Source organism: Thermobia domestica, chromosome 9 (assembly GCF_964235325.1).
Source record: "Thermobia domestica chromosome 9, izTheDome1.hap1.1, whole genome shotgun sequence".
Taxonomy (NCBI): domain Eukaryota; kingdom Metazoa; phylum Arthropoda; class Insecta; order Zygentoma; family Lepismatidae; genus Thermobia; species Thermobia domestica.
The window spans coordinates 71,299,959-71,317,305 of record NC_137462.1 but is presented as its reverse complement, the minus strand read 5'-3'; the positions used below and the strand labels follow the sequence as shown (position 1 = coordinate 71,317,305).

The following is a 17,347-nucleotide window of genomic DNA, read 5'->3' as shown; positions in this document are numbered from 1 at the left end:
AATTATGTACAATTTGCATATTATGTACAATTATAATTTGCATAATTAGTGTGAAAACTTGAAACTATCATGATGGTTTCTTACTTCATAAATGAAAACTAGAAATATACCAAAACGTTTTCAAAGGATTGGATATACATAAGAATGTACTTAAAATAAATTTTAGTTATTTCATATATTACATGTTGAGAAGACATTTCACTTAAATCGAATACCTCTTCGTAAATGTTAACGGTTACGAATTCTTACATTTTAGACGAGAATTGCAGAAGAGAAAAAATAGGATAATATGTATTGGAGAACCCTCAGAATGGAGTGAGTTTTGCTACTAATATTACAAACTACAAACTATAAAATATCAATGTGGCTTAGCCCTTTCATTTCTCCAGTTTAAGAACTTGAATTGGGTCATCGTGGTTTTTGTATTTTGTTATTCTGTTATATTTTTCAAGTGTCTAACTAAATCAATGGGATTACGAAAAAATGGAAAATAAACTTTTGCAGGGAAATAGGTAAACTTTTGTCAGGGGAAGTCAGGAAAAACACTTTACAAACATCTGTGGGAAAGCTGGATTACATTAGGTAAGCATAGCACATTATCAGGAGTCATCCGTAAACATAGAAACGAGAAAGTTACCATTTTACTTATTTTGCCAGATCTGTAGTTTGGAATACTAGAATTTTGGTGATATTTAACCTTAAACATTCCAAACGACGTCGGAATTGAAGAAATGTGGAACAAGAGGGTCCTGGGCTCAGAACGATTTTAAAAAGCATATTCACTTTAAATATTGCAATACATGAAAATCTTAGAAACATTGAGATATTGAAACACATTTAAAAATATTTATCTGCTTCTCCAACTTCTGTTTTACGGATTAGTGCAAAGCTAAAATTTCATAAAATTTGTCCGGTCTATACTTCGTTTGTAAGTATGGACATAGATTTTCAACTATCTTATTATCAGATTTAAACTACTACTTTTCAATAAAGAACTAGCGATCATGCCATTATTAAAATGTGCCCATGCTTGAATAATTTTCTAATTACTCTCTTTATATTATTTTGAGAATTCTGAACCCAGTGAAACTATTTTTAAACATACCCGTCCGTGGGGTCTCGAGGAAAAGGACCTCAAAGTTGAGATCTTTGAAGTACTACTTACGTCAATGGTAAAAGTGCCTACGCTTCGGTACATTGTTACTTGCACTTTTTATACTATGGTGAGAATGCTGAATCTAATGAAGCTATTTTTAAACATTCGTCTATGAGATTCCTGGAAAAGTGATCTCAAATTTGGAATATAAATAAATATTCCAACTTGGAGGTAATTTTTCTCGTGACCCCATTTTTCTTTTTGAGGTCATTTTTTTTTTCTTTCATGCGAGTGGTCATGGGTAAAACCTGGCGGAAACATTCAGTCGGAAAGCTGTAAAAGTCTTTTAAGGCCAACCATCTGAGTATGGTTTTTCCTGGGTTTTTCTCATTCACACCAGCAAATGCCAGGATAGTACCTACTATAAAGTTCTCAAGCAATGGCCTTCTTATCCCATTCCTCTTCTCTTTCCCCACTTTCGCGGGTATTGTCATCGACGAGGGCGTCACCTCTCACACGTGATGGGCTTAAAAGACCATAGATATCGAAGACACCGAAATGTACTGTAATTTAGAATCTTAATCCTAAACTAAATATTGCAATGGGTAATTGCTTGCAAGATGGTGATTAAAAGTACAGAATTAAGCATTCTTGCAAAGTTTTTTAAAATTAAAACCTAGTTCAAGTCCCAATAAATGTTCAACTTGAATCACACTTACAAATGACAATTTTTTATTCTGTTAACAGTTAAATTACACAATACACATACTTTGCAAGAAAAAGCTTTGTATACTATTGTCGTAAAATGGTCAGGAAGCCCCCAGATCTTCATTCTTATCCCGCCCAGATGATGAACAGCAAATAAGCATACGAAATATAGATGAATTTGACTAGATTCGTTTAGATAGAAGTGTTTTGAGCAGATTAGTGTTTCGGGTCGTACAGTTCCAACTTGCTTTAAGTTATTTTTTTAAACATCAGAATCAGGAGTCCATTTTGTATATAAGTGTTAGTTCAAACATCATCAATTCAATTAAACTTAGTAGTAATGTATATATTTCCTTTATACTTACGTGGTTGTTCCAATTCACAGACTCCGAAAAGATCCGCTATGCTAATCTTATCTCCAGTTAGGTAAGGTTTTCCATTAAGCCACACATCCTCTATGTACCCAACGCTCTTTTCTAAGTTCTCTTTCATCTCGGCAACTCGATCAGGATTAGCCGGTGTCTTTGTGAGGATAGGATAAAGGAACTAAAAAAAAAAAAGTTATTTTACCTCTTCAGCCACTGAAGACGCGATTCTTGGAGTAACACAATACTGACATTAAAGGGAGAAAAGACAAGAAAAAAAGTAATTATATATTTTATGCTTTCATAATTCATTTATAATGAAACACGAGCAAAGAGCTAAACAAACAAAGTGATCTCACTTGGTAAAGACAAGTATGAAATCTTATGTCACTATTTACGGTACAGACCTAGTTAGGTAAGTAAGATACATCCTATTGTAATAGGAAATCAAATTCAGTATGATGCGAACTCGTAACTCTTATGCTTTGAAAATTTTGTACATTTGGAAACAATTAGCTTGAGACCAATCGTTGTTTATTAGCACCGGTTATAGATATGAAGAAATTTCAGTTTGAATAAGATCTACGCCTTCCTGAATGTCAAGAAAAATTATGGAATACGAAAGAATTTGACTTTGACCAGAGGAAGTCAGAAGTCAAGGAAAATAGATTTTAAAAGGTGTGAACAGTCACAGAATGTTTACTGTTAGGCTTCAAATTATACTTCAGTAGTAGCTTTACTTAGACTATGGAAATTTATTCCAGAGTATTATGAAAATTAGGAACACAGTTTCACAAACTCTGTGCTGTATACATTTGTTGTGAGACTGCATATTCAGAAAGGATAATTTTCAACGAGGTTTTCTTTGTATATATATATATATATATATATATATATATATATATATATACATATATATATATATATATATATATATATACATATACGAGGGCGGTTTGATAAGTCCGTGCAAAGTCCGAGAGAGGGCAACACTGATGCGTACCGAGGTGATTGTCAGTTAGTAACATCTCTTGGAAGAACATACACCAAGTGGCAGCCAGATCTGTTCAGTGCTCTCTGTTTGACATGCGGTTAAATTGGGTAAGTCGAGTAAGTTTCACAAACGTGGATGAAAGAGAATTTGTGTGGTGATCAAACATTATTTTATGAAAGGTATTTCCCCTCAGAAGACGGAGGAGAAGCTAGATAAACATTATGGTGAATCTGCACCTTCGATTAGAACAGTGTATAAGTGGTTTCAAAATTTTCGGAGTGGCCATATGAGCACAAGTGGCGGTGAACGTTCTGGACGCCCTATCGAGATCACTACACCAAAAATCATTGAGAAAATCCATGATATGGTCATGGATGATAGACGAATGAAGGTGCGTGAGATTGCTAGTGCTATGGGCATCTCTAGTGAAAGGGTACATAATATTTTGCATCAACACTTGGGCATGAAAAAGCTATCCGCACGATGGGTGCCGCGATTGCTCACAGTGAATCAAAAACGAAATCGTGTGAGGTGTTCCCAGGACAGTTTGCGGCTGTTTCAACGGAATCCACAGGACAAAGTGCCGTTTCGTCACTGTGGACGAAACGTGGATACACCACTACACACTGGAACCAAGGCACAGTCCAAACAATGGGTTGCCAGCGGGGAATCTGCACCAAAGAAGGCGAAGACCGTTCCTTCAGCCGGGAAAGTGATGGCGACTGTCTTTTCGGATTCTCAACGCATAATCCTCATCGACTATTTAGCAAAGGGGAAAACTATTACAGGTGAATATTATTCATCGTTATTGGACCGTTTAAAAACTGAGCTGGAAGAAAAACGTTCACGATTGACCCACAAAAAGCTCTTTTCCAACACGACAATTTCCCAGTGCACTCATCTGTCATTGTAGCCGCAAAATTGATGGAATTAAAATTCCAACTCCTTCCACATCCCCCTTATTCGCCAGATTTGGCCCCCTCGGACTACTGCTTGTTTCCCGATCTGAAGAAATGGTTGGCGGGACGCAGATTTTCGTCAAACGAGGAGGTGGTTGCAGCAACTAGTGCCTATTTTGCAGAGTTGGACCAATCATATTATTTAGAGGGGATCAACAAACTGGAGCAGCGTTGGATGAAGTGTATCAGTCTCAAAGGAGACTACGTTGAAAAACAAAATAATGTTATCCATGAAAATGCAGTAGTTTTCAATTTTGTACTGACTTATCAAACCGTCCTCATATATATAAATATATACTCATGTTGCAATACTTACATGCTCATGTTGTAGGTTTTTGCTGCGGACTGTACCAATACTTTATCTACGTCGCCTGATAAGTAGGCCCTATAATATACAACAGGTTCACCTCGGAAATCATATTCATCTACCGTAATATGAGTCTCATTTCCTCCCTTCCCTCTCAGAATGTGTATATATATAATATGGGAAAGGTCTTACCCGTCCCCCCTTCCCCAATGTTGAAGACAGATTTGCGCTGTTGATTATAAATATGCTCCTTTGTAGAATCTTTTTTTTTAACTCCTCGCGCCTCCCCTTACAACCATTGGCGTCTCCCAAGGGTGGCGCGCCGCACAGTTTGAAAACCCCTGATCTTTACTATCAAGAATTATCTTTTTAAACTATTGCAATAATTGTAAAATATACCTTTGTTAGAAAATACATGGAACCATTTCGTCTTGTATCTAAATGTTGCCATTCTAGGTACTCATCCACTCTTGCTTGGCCTTGACTGTCTTTTGGGTACCAATGCTCAGGTACATTGAACTCACGGCACAAATATCTTAGAATAGCAACGCTAAAAATATAAATAAATAAAGAATAAAAATGCTGGAAAACACTTTATGAAAGCTAAAATAGACAAGTGAATCTGATTCAAAAGCTGCTCTGAAAAATATTTTCACAATAGGAAAAAAAAAATCGATTGCATCAAAGATTTCATCAAAGATATCAAAGATTGCAAGAAAGACAGTGGAAACCCTATTTCCCAATAGAGCAATATGTCCCTATTTTGTAGTGAAAATCAGCGTGTCTTATTTGGTATATTCTTTTACTATGGCCTGTTAGACTCCGGACCGATTTCCTACCGACCACGTGTGAGACAAGGTGGGTCGGCCCCTGGCTGTTATGATTCTGGTAACGACCCAGCTACGTCAAGACAGTGAGCATGGGATATCATAACCCAGACACATATTCAGCATCTGTATGACCATCTACCTGTTTTAACAGCTACTTGTGTGACCGCTTGTAGTGGTCAAACGTGCTTGTAGGTGAATGGTATGTTTTTGAACACCTTGTATAATATATAATGGATTTTACACGGGAGTCCTGTTGAGATCATTGATATCACTATAGCATTTGTCTATTATACCAACTTTAGGCTAGATCCGCGAATTCCTACCAAAATAATAGAAACATTCACGTACTGCAGCACGCTTAATCTTTAATTTTAACGTTCATGTACTGACTATCATCTGTTATGTTCTTTTCACACAGAGCCATTGAGTCGCGTCACTAGTATGAACGGAAATATAAACCAAGCAACTGATAGCAGACATCGACACTTTTTTTTCTTTCAACACCCACGTCTTTTTTTCTGTACTGGAACGGTGTTGCCAGGACGCAAGAAATATATAGCACCTAGATACTAAAGCCGGTGACAAACATCTTGGCATTTCAGCTAAACGAATAAGACGCAAGCTCTGGCGCGACATTGCCGAGTGCTAAGGGGTGTGGCTATGGCTAAGCAGACAAACTACAGCGCGATCAGGTGACAGGAGATAGATGTGGATGTGTGCAAAATAAACGTGACAATACCGTTGGCCTCTCATTTGCTAGCAGCATTTAAAGGGAACTTGGAGTGCCGCCTTCAAATGCCAAGATGTTTGTCACGCCGTTTAGTAGGCTATATTAGATGTAGATCCGTGGCTGTAATTAAAAATTCAAACCAACGCTCTTCACACAGTGTACACAGACACTGTAAATATAAATGAGATTAAATACTTAGTTTGACTTTCCACGATTATATCCTTTAGGCTAAAGAAGAGGGATGATTAGTGAAAGCGATATTTAACGAAATGAAAATGTTGGAAGAACCGAGTGAACCCAAAGAGAACCACGGGCATGATGATGTCCACTACAAATGCATATGCTTTGCAGTCCAACCTTGACTCTAGCATCAGAGGAAACCTCTCTATCACTGAACTACAGTATCCATAAATCCTTTACGAGAAACTAACAATCCCGTAGAAACTATATTCGAAAATGAGTTTGGTTTTGCTGAGGGATATATATGTACACACATCTCATATAGCCTCATTACGCAAATATGACCTTAAACTAGATATCAGCCAATAGCGAGCACGGTACCTCAGGGATAAAGCGTTCACTTCTAGTGTGAGGGATCCCTGGTTCGATCCCAATGATGTGAATATGGGGGATCCGTGTTTTCTCGAGGTTCTTCCGTTTCCTCTGACATGTTTATTCCACTTAGAGTATTCTTTTTTACAATCATTCACTTTCATTAATCACTCATCTCTTTTAACGTAAAGGGCATAACCTTGGGACATTAAAGATTTATCTTAGATGTCAAGTAACTTTTCTTCTGGAATTAAGGATGCCGTTACGCTTAGCCAGAGAAAGATGGGTTTTTAATGCCTATATATTTAATAGTATATGTTCAGTGCATTTAGTACAATCGTTACCGAATCAAGATACGAATCTACTCTGGAAAAGGAGTATCAAATGTTAATTTCTTAAAATGTATGTGCGTTTGTGTGTAGCAGTTTTACCTTTCTGTTAATGCAAATCCATTGTGCACAATTGCAGGGACTTTCTGAAATGGATTAATCTTCTTATACTCTTCAGTGAGATGGTCACCTGTAAAAAATCATCTAAATATCAGCGTTTTTTAGAAAAAGAAAATAATGCTACAAGATTAAGTTAGCATGTAAATTTACCTATTCTAACTAATCTAGGAAATGACAAAAGTGTAGTCATAATAAAGAAATGTTGCCTAATAAATGTGTTCTATTTGCTGATGACACCAATGGTAACTCACGACATTTATTTATTTATTTCAATGCCATTGACAGAGCTATATGCTCCATTTAACAAGTGGCAAATAAAAGAATACATGAGCTAAATTACAATAAAAGAAAGTATGCAAAATTCTAGGAAAAATCTACAAATACAAGACAAATTATAATAAAGATATGTGAATACAAGAATATAATACGAAGAAATGATGCTAGGAATACAAAAAGTAGAAAAGAACTAATAAGGATAATACAAAATATGTGTAAATACATAGAAAATTTTTAAAAAATGATGAGGTAATGATGGAAATACAAGAGTGACTATTGATATATAAAGTTAAAAGTACGTTGTTACATTGAACATTGTTACCTATAGTAATTTCGAATTATAGATACATATTGAGCATTAGGCAGGGGCGTGTAGTGCATATTACCGCTGTTACCGGCGGTAACGGTAAAAATACGACAGTTTTTCGTTGTTTTCATATGTCTAAATTTCATCATCAACATGGGAAGATATTTACATATTTTCCTTTTCTTTTTTTTCTTTTTTTTTTTTTAAGTTCGGACGGTCTAGGCCGCATTTACACTGCCAGCGCCAAATAGGAACATAGTGTTGTTGATACCGTAGATTTCAGAGGTAACGCGAACCCCGATAGCAGTCATTCACTCCACAAGCACCTTTCAGCGTGCCAGCCAGAAGCATCCTGCGCGCTCGTATTTGGACGTTCGGAATGGCCCTTATGTTACCGTTCGGCTGAGTGGAACAGGAAAAAACAGGAACGTTCCCTGTCAAAATAAGGAAAATCTAGAATATCATCAGCATGTTTATTCTACTCGCTCTCCTCTCGCTATAGAGGATCGAGCTGGCAGTGTGATTCAACTATACTGTTTCGTTTGCTTCCTAATCCAAATATGGAAACCTGGCTGTAATTTCCGTATTCGTAAAGTTATTTCATTGTCTTAACAGTATACAATTTCATAGTAATGATAATTAGAGAGAATTAAAGATGTTTCCCAACGCTCCTTCTAATTCGTATATTTATTATTATTTAGGATTTATGCTAATTAAGTTGAAAATATTGTTTTTAATTTAGTATAGAATACTTTTGATTCAGCAAATTTCCAGCTCTAGCATCTAGCCTACTAGTTGAATTTGCACTTTGTTGCAGTTTGATGTGTTGAAAAAGAACTGTGCAATCGTCTTTATCATACCGTAGTTTGACTGTCCCAAATTGTGTTTGACAGTCTGACTAGTTTTCAGTCTACGGAAAACTTGTTGCTCAAACATACGATGGAGCTTCGGTTATGGTTGGTGAGGTAGGAAGCAGCAGCCTCTTGTTAAATAAAGATGTCTATTTACAGAAGTCTATTTTTTTTTTTTAATTGTAATGTCCATAGGCTTAATTTAGTGTTAGAAAAGTCCGTTGACTGTACAAAAGGGTGTAAGTTTTTTTTTTTTTTTTTTAACTATGTCGTGACTTGCTTCTTTATTCTCGCAGTCTTCAAAAAGAACAAATGCTTTGGACTATGTAGTCACAAGCCCGTATCCAGGGGGGTTTAGGGGTCCGGGTCCTCCTAAATTTTTGCTGCCCCCCTAAAATTTTCACGGTAGGCTTGCAAATTAACTATAATATGGTGATGAACTATAAAAAGATTGGATCGGGCCCCCCTAATTTCAGCCGTCTCCCCTACATTTTTAGGCTGACTACCGGCCTGTGCCCAGTCAACAAAAATATCCCAACAGTCTCAAACACAAGGTGGAACTATAGAAGTAAATGAACTGTTAGGACTCTTTAAATCCATGACGAAAACATTGATGAATGAGATTCTCAAACCAGAGTTCGTGCAGCAAAATTCTACCAAACCCTTTAAAGTTTTGACTTCAATTTTTTACTTGAACTGTTTTATGTTAAAGGATCAAAATAAGAAATCTTGTTCAAGAAAGTGAATCAGAAGGAAATTCATGATGTAAGTTTTGCACAATAATAATAATAATAATAATAATAATAATAATAATAATAATAATAATAATAATAATAATAATAATAATAAATGACTTGAAGAATACCTAAGATCATTGAGAGACGGTTTCGTTTATATTTAGTAAAAAATGGAAGAACCTGAAGAGCCACACTTTTCAAAAAGATCAAGGTAAATGACGTGGGATTTACTCCCCCCTAAAAAATTGTTGCCAATGGCTATAGTCTGAAATGATTGAAACGCTAAAAGAAAAAAAAAGAGTACTAGATTCTCTGATATTGAGTTGAGTTGATTTTGAGTTTAACGTCCTTTTTCAGCAGCGAGGCTATATGAGACGTGGACCTACTGATTAACGTGGAATCCGAACCACATGAGCTCCCTCCAGGAATCGAACCGGGGTCTCCCGCACCAAAGGCGCGTACGCAAACCTCTTAGCCACTGAGGAGCTCCCTCTGATATTGAAAAACTAGAGATACTTGTAATATCAACAACCGGTAACAATTGTGAAAGTGTCACGCCACGCCACTGGCATTAGGCATAGAAAAATCAATCTTTATACCCTTCACGATTAACTGATTGTGAAAATTACACAATCTAATTGCTGGCGAATGTTGATGTTGAATGATATTTGACCTGCTTATAGAAAATGGTATATGTAATCTTAAACGTACAGATTTAACATTTAATTTAATATATTGCAAAAAATCTTGCACTTCCACAAAATAATTAATAATCTTATACAATAAAATATTTTGTGTGTGCAATCTACGAGTTACTAGCATAGGCATGGAAAATTCTAACAACAAAGCAGAATAAGATACTCTATTTAATTTAGCTGATCTATTGTACTTTGTAAAATACAAATAACAAAGAAATTTATACTGAACACGTTCTAAGTCATCAATGTGAGTTTGAAAATAAGGGCTCCAAATTTCATAAGCATGTTCAAGTTTACTCCGTAAAAATTTGTATGTAATACAAAGTTGTGATTGCAGAAACGTCAGTCATAGATTTTGTTGTTCTTATGATAAATCCTAGACGTTTATATGATTCAGAAACTAAACATTTCAAATGTAAATTAATATGACTATGGTGACAATGATATCCATAGTCTGCTTGCCAGTATTGGTGTTGAAATACGTTTGCATTGTTTATCAATATGAGGTACGTGGTGTTCAGTGTCAATACGAGGGAATATTGGAATAATTTCTACTGTCAAAATGTTTCGTATTGTCTACAAATCAATTGTGATACCATAGGTTTAATAAAGAATTCAGCAAGAACGAAGATAATATCAAAACCATTGACTATTTACTGACAATGAGTGGTATTTTATATTTATACGAAACTTACATTGAAATTGTACTCTCTCATTTCATTTTTGCAATTTCTTTAAAAAGGAAAAACTGGAGAAAAAAAACTTATTAATTACCTTTTCTCAAAATAGTTGGTTTCGGTGTAAACGGTATGTTGTTCAGCTTCAGAAACAAAACAACCACTCTTGAGGGTTGCGACAGCAAATCAAAATATACTTCTAAACTCATTATGCCTCTTCAACAAGCAGTTGGTTACTGGAAAGGAAACACTTGAATATAAATTTTCTGAAATTCAAGACCTCAAACACTTTTGAATATTTGCTTTTCAATGTCAACATTCACTATTGATTTGTTGCAGTTTTTAAGTAACGTTTCCTAGTAACGCGTTATTTTTTTTCCAAAATAACTGTAACGGTAACGCGTTACAATTTTTTAAGTAACGTACATAGTTTGCGTTACTTTTTTCGCGTTACATTTCGGATGACTAACTATAATATATATATATATATATATATATATATATATATATATATATATATATATATATATATATATATATATATATGGGGGGAACAAATGTTTCTTTCCTGTAAGTGAATTTCTCAGAATGAAGCAATGGGCCATGAACTACGTATATCAGTGACCGACAGTCACCGACCCACAGAGAAACAGATAAGTTCGTAGTGCCACTTTTTTTTTTTTTTTTTTTTTTTTTTTTAGATGAGGACAGCCTCAGTGAAATCACGTGTACTGATTGCAAGCACCTGGAAGATTTTGACAGCTCCAAATCAATACATTCAGTGAGTGAACTAGGAGTGCAATGATACCGATGGTCTATTTTACTTTGATTGGTGTTGTTTTTATAAAGATGGAGAACGAAAATATTTTACCGTTCGAACATTTGAAAGAATACTTTTTTCTTAAGAGATTAGGATGACGGTAGACAGAATTTAAAAGTAGTGTCTGAAGTGCCCCGGAGGAAAATATTTATCAACAACTAGCGTGTCATAATTAACGATATACAGTAAGGGATTAATATGAATAAACTGTGTTCTGATGAGTAGGCCTACTTTATTAGGCTACTAGAAAATAGTTTGCTGATGTTATGTAATACTGGAGTTCTTTCAGATCAGTTTGCTTATCCTAGAGTCCCGTTGATTATGGAGTTTGAAACTAGCTTTAAAAAGCATATATCGATTTTAGAGTTACTGGCAAGTTTTGATTCACCCCCAGTTCATGTGTTCTCACTGTATTAGTCGTAGTGTAATGTTTCTTTATATTCTGTATTTTTAATTTTACATAAAAACATTGTTATTATTATATAATTAGTTTAGCAGAATAATAATAAGCAACCATTTTTTCTATTTGGTCTAGGAATTAATTCGTGCGGGTGGACAAGAGATGGCGCAACGAACGGAGCGTCCCACAGTTCCGTGTATCCACACATGTGTTGCAAACCCCTGTCATCGCGTATCGTTCGTAGTATAGGGCAGTGGATTAAAGCGTCAACAACACCAGTTTGTAGTTAAGTGAACATGGCGCAATTTGTGCCTGATAAAGTGTTTTTGCGGGGTGTCCTGCTGCATTACTTTAACATGCAGAAAAGTGCGACTGAAAGTCATCGTATTTTGGTGGAAGTGTATGGTGACCATGCTCTAGCTGAGCGAACGTGTCAGAATGGTTTGCACGGTTTAGAAGTGGTGATTTCGGCTTGGCAGACCAAGAGCGAGCTGGACAGCCAAAAAAATTTCAAGACGAAGAATTGACAGCATTGCTCGAGCAGGATTCGTGTCAAACGCAGGAACAACTTGCAGCAGCATTAGGCGTTGATCAAACAACAGTCTCCAAACGCTTGAAAGCCATGGGAATGATTCAAAAGATGTCACATTGGGTTCCACATGAATTGAAAGACAGAGACGTTGAAAGACGAAAAACCATTTGCGAATTGCTGCTTCAACGACAGAGTAGAAAGGGGTTTCTGCATCGAATTATTACGGGTGATGAGAAGTGGATCCATTACGAGAACCCTAAACGAAAAAAGGCCTGGGTGAAACCAGATGAACCAGGTCCATCACAACCAAAACGAGATATTCACTGTGCAAAGGTTATGCTGTGCATATGGTGGGATATGAAAGGTGTGGTGTACTATGAGCTGCTGCAACCGGGTGAAACTATGAATGGAGAACGTTATCGACGACAATTAATGCGTTTGAAGCAAGCTCTGGCCAGAACACGACCAGAATGGGAGAACAGACATGATAAACTTATTGTTCAACATGATAACGCTCGCCCACATGTCGCAAAACCGATCAAAACCTATTTAGAAAATGTCGGATGGGAAGTTTTACCCCACCCGCCGTATTCACCAGACGTTGCTCCTTCGGACTACTACTTGTTCGATTGCATGAACAACGATTTGATTGGACAGCGGTTTACTTCAGAAGATATCGAAACATGGGTCTCTGACTGGATCGCTTCCAAGGATGAGGACTTCTTTCGCCACGGAATCCGTACATTGCCTGACAGATGGGCGAAAGTGGTGGCTAGCGATGGACAATATTTTTCTTAAGGTATTTATGTATTTTGTGTTTGTACTACAGCTTCAATGTGTGCGTACCAACCGCACGAATTAATTCCTAGACCAAATAACTCGAATTCAAGTCAAGTCAAAGGTAATATTCTCGAGTTGAGTTCCGAGCCGATTCAATTTTTCGCGTCGAGTTTGATAAATGGCTCGTTCGTTTTAACTCGTTTTCAAATCATGGCCTGATTACACTAGAAAGCGAAAGCCATGAGAAATGTAAGCTAAGCAGTAATATGAAATACTTTTAGTGTTGCTCACGAGGGGACACTGCTTGCATCTCGTCTCGTCTCGATAGCGAGACCACAAGAGATTTTTTATAACAAGCTCAGCTCGGCTCGGCTCAACTGAGAAGATGGCTCGAGCGGGCTTGGTTGGGATGAGCCAACTGCTCGGTTGGGCTCAACTGAGCCGAGGGCTCTAGCCGAGTCGGTTGGGTGAGCTGTTGGCTCGGCTCACTTCTCGGTTCGGGTCGATAGTGAATGAGCTGTGAGCCGAGCTGCTCGAGTCGTTGACAATTCTAAACCCGGGCCGAGCAGTTTTGCAGATATTTGGCCAGTGTCCTATAAGTTTTAACAGTGTTTAGCTCGAACCGGAATACTCAACCTAGACCCTTTACCCAAATTCAGAAGCTCCTGAACAATGTCCTTGACTCCTAGACTTCACGACTACCAAGGTTGACAATCAACTAGTTTTTTAGTATTCAAATACAACCCGCCTATTTTCCATGTTTATATACAGTGTTGTTATAATAATAATAATAATAATAATAATAATAATAATAATAATAATAATAATAAAAGTTGTAGTAGTAGTAGTGTCATTGATAATAGTTACATTGACTATGTAATATACTTGAAGAGAGTACTCGAAACTACACACCGGATTTGGCTCGGCTCGACTCGAAACTCGACCCTAATTCGAGTCGAGTTGGAGGAAATTTTTCGAGCCGTTCTCGGGTCGAGCTCAAAGATGTCTGTTTCTAGTCGAATCGAGTTTCAAAGAAAACTCGCTTGAACTCGCTCGTGCCCATCCCTACGAGTAACGCAGCATGGCATTTTATCAATGTTACAACATTATATGAAAATGTTCATATATCAAGTAAAAATTTGTCCTTGCATTTACATAAAGCGATTCAGAACGTGCAATAATAATAATAATAACGGTAGTAATAGTAGTATGGAAAATTGAAGTAACATTTTTCACATTTAAAGTTTTGGACGTAAAAGTAAAGTAACAGTTACTTTTTGGGGGCAAGTAACGCGTTACATTTTTACAAGTAACTTACCCAACACTGATTTGTTGTTGTTAAAACAATATTATATTTTATATTTAATTCCTTAAATATGTTAATTCAAGTATAAAACGCGCGCACACACACATACAAATATTTGTTTATTTACTGTAAAGAACATATTTGTATAATATATTTTCAGTTTCTGAGTTTAGTTTAGTTGATTTTCAGTTTAGTGTCTCATTAGCATCCAGGCTATATTAGACGTGGTCCTACTGATTAACTGGAATGCGAACCACATGAGCTCTCACCGGGAATCGAACCTGGGTCTCCCACACTAAAGGCGCGGATGATAACCACTTAGCTACGAAGGAGCTCATTTTCAGTTTTTTTTTTTTTAAATTACATTGTCTCAATTAATGACTAAAGAAAGTAGAGAATATTGATTGGTAATATGGTTTTGTGATTATTTTCTCAGAGCAATGTCTACTATACTACTTAAGAGTATTTTCCTCGGAAGACTAAAATTATACGTAATCTTGAAAGTAAGTCATGTACAACAAAGGCATAAAAATTTCTAGCGAAAAGGTGAAAAAAAAAAAAACTACACAGAGAAAGTAATTAAACTTCACAAAGTCTTTTCAAGAATAATATTTGAAGTACAAAAATATACCGATTAATGCTATCCAAGCGAATATACAGAAATAGAATACAACTAAACAGTAATAAAATTAAACATGCGGGGAATAATATGGAAAAGGAAAACACTAGGAGATTGTGTTCAAAAATGTATACCTTCTTTGAAAATAAAATCTACACATTAAATTTATTCTGTAGTAGGTGTACATTTGAAACTGTTATAATATGCTTCAAAAGAAAGCTATTCAAGTGTGGCATTAGAGAAGTTGTCTTCAAACGTTGTGAATATTTGTTGAAAAGACGACAAATTCTGCATATTTCTTATCGTGATAAAGTAGATATTTAAAATAAATAATATAAAGGAAGCAAAATTAGGAATACCACAAGACAATGTTCTAGGGCTATTGCTTTCTCACTGTATGTAAGCTATCTTCCGAATTTCATGGAAACCGTAGACATGATTTTTTCTACAGATGATACGTCCCTGCTTAATAAATCTAGCATTTGATACAATAAAATAGAATCCAACTAAATACATGTAAATTAAGGTATAAATGTCATTAATAATTAACTATAAGTAATTGAATATTTATGCCCTTAAATTCAGGTCGTTGGTCCGTAGATCGGTACAATGCGTTTCGATCCTGGTACTCCTGGCGGCGCTTACAGATCTGCCATTCTAGATCCAAATCGTACGTATGAGAATTGAATGTTTGTCTTGTAATACGACAAGAAAGCTAGTGCTCTAGTCGCTAAGAAGCTCAACTCTATACAGCAAAAAATAATATTATTAATACAACTCAATTTTAATACGAACCAGTGTTAGCATGTTACTAGCATCAATTACCTGCTCCGCTGGGTTAAATTTTAAAATAGTAATATGGTCCGTTAGTCGGTCACTTTTTACTATTACTAAAGCGCTCTTTGACATCGGTCATTTTTGATTATTTTTATATACCTCCTCCCCTTCCCATGTTGCTGAGCATGGCATGGAAGTGTCATTGTTCATCTCAGCGATCCTGAAACTATGAATTCGACACTGGTATTGGTCATTTCCATCACTTTTATTTATCTCCCCCTCCCCTAAGTTTCGGGGTTGAATTTGGATTTAAACGGCATCAGAAGTATCATTGTTCATCTTAGCGACACGGAAAGCTATGGATTCGACACTAATATTGGTCATTTTCGATCATTTTTAAATGTATCTCCCCTCCCCTACCTTTAAGTCAAAGTGATATGACAAAAACCATCTCAGGTTTAATCTTCATCTAGGTTGTAAATTTGATCGAGATCGGTTCGATGGTCCAAGAGTTGAGTTTTATTCATTTTCATATATTTCCCCTTCTCTCTTCCCCTCCCCTAAGATCTACTGTTACGGTAAAATGATAGAAAAACTTCCCAGGTTTGAACCTCATCTATATTGAAAATTTGATCGAGATTCATTGTTTCGTTCAAGAGTTATTAAGTTTTATTTATTGTTTTATAATTCCCCCTCCTCTCCCTCCCCTAAGTTCTACCGGCAACGTAAATAGCTGAAAGCACTCCCAGGCCAGAACCGCATCTACGTCAAAAATTTGATCGAGATCGGTCGGCCTGTTCAAGAGATGAAGAGTCACAAAAATAGTCACTTTCAATTTTATAATATAGACTTCGCTAGGTTAAATTGTAGTAATGTGTTCCGTTAGTCAGTCAGTTTTTACTATTAGTAAAGCGCTCTTTGATATCGATCATTTCCGATGACTTTTACATACCCCTCTCCCATTCTCATGTTGCAGGGCATGGCATCGGAAGTGTCATTGTTTATCTCAGCGACCCTGAAAACTATGAATTCGACACTGATATTGGTCATTTCGATAATTTATATATCTATATATCTCCCTCCCCAAGTTGCGGGTTTGAATTTGGATTTAAACGGCATCAGAAGTGTCACTGTTCATCTCAGCAGCCCCGAAAACTATGGATTCGACACTAATATCGGCCATTTTCGATCATTTTTAAATGTCTCTCCCCTCCCCTACCATTAAGTTACACTGTCAAAGTGATATGACAAAAACTATCTCAGGTTTAAACTTCATCTAGGTTGTAAATTTGATCCAGATCGGTCCGGTGGTCCAATAGTTATTAAGTTCTATTTATTTTTATATATCTCCCCCTCCTATCCCTCCCCTAAGTTCTACCGTCAAAGTAAAATGATAAAATAACATCTCAGGCCCGAACCTGATCTATGTTAAAGGTTTGATCGAGATTGATCGTTTGGATCAATAATTATTAAGTGTCATTTATTTTTTAACTCCTTCCTTCCCTCCCTTAACTTCTACCGTCAAAGCGAATAGATAAATACCATCCCAGGCCCGAATATCATCTATGCTGAAAATG

General features: G+C 36.3%; 1 protein-coding gene across 1 annotated transcript in view; it reads right to left on the bottom strand.

Moving 5' to 3' along the window:
* The window catches only part of LOC145660868 (uncharacterized), a 92,631-nt gene that overhangs the window by 1,945 nt on the left and 73,339 nt on the right, over window positions 1-17,347 (bottom strand). The window contains exons 7-10 of the mRNA XM_081726297.1: window positions 10,634-10,752; window positions 6,973-7,060; window positions 4,829-4,979; window positions 2,170-2,350 (exon numbers count right to left, since the gene is read on the bottom strand). Coding sequence (XP_081582423.1) covers window positions 2,170-2,350; window positions 4,829-4,979; window positions 6,973-7,060; window positions 10,634-10,752 — 539 coding nt within the window. The remainder of the gene's footprint in view (window positions 1-2,169; window positions 2,351-4,828; window positions 4,980-6,972; window positions 7,061-10,633; window positions 10,753-17,347) is intronic.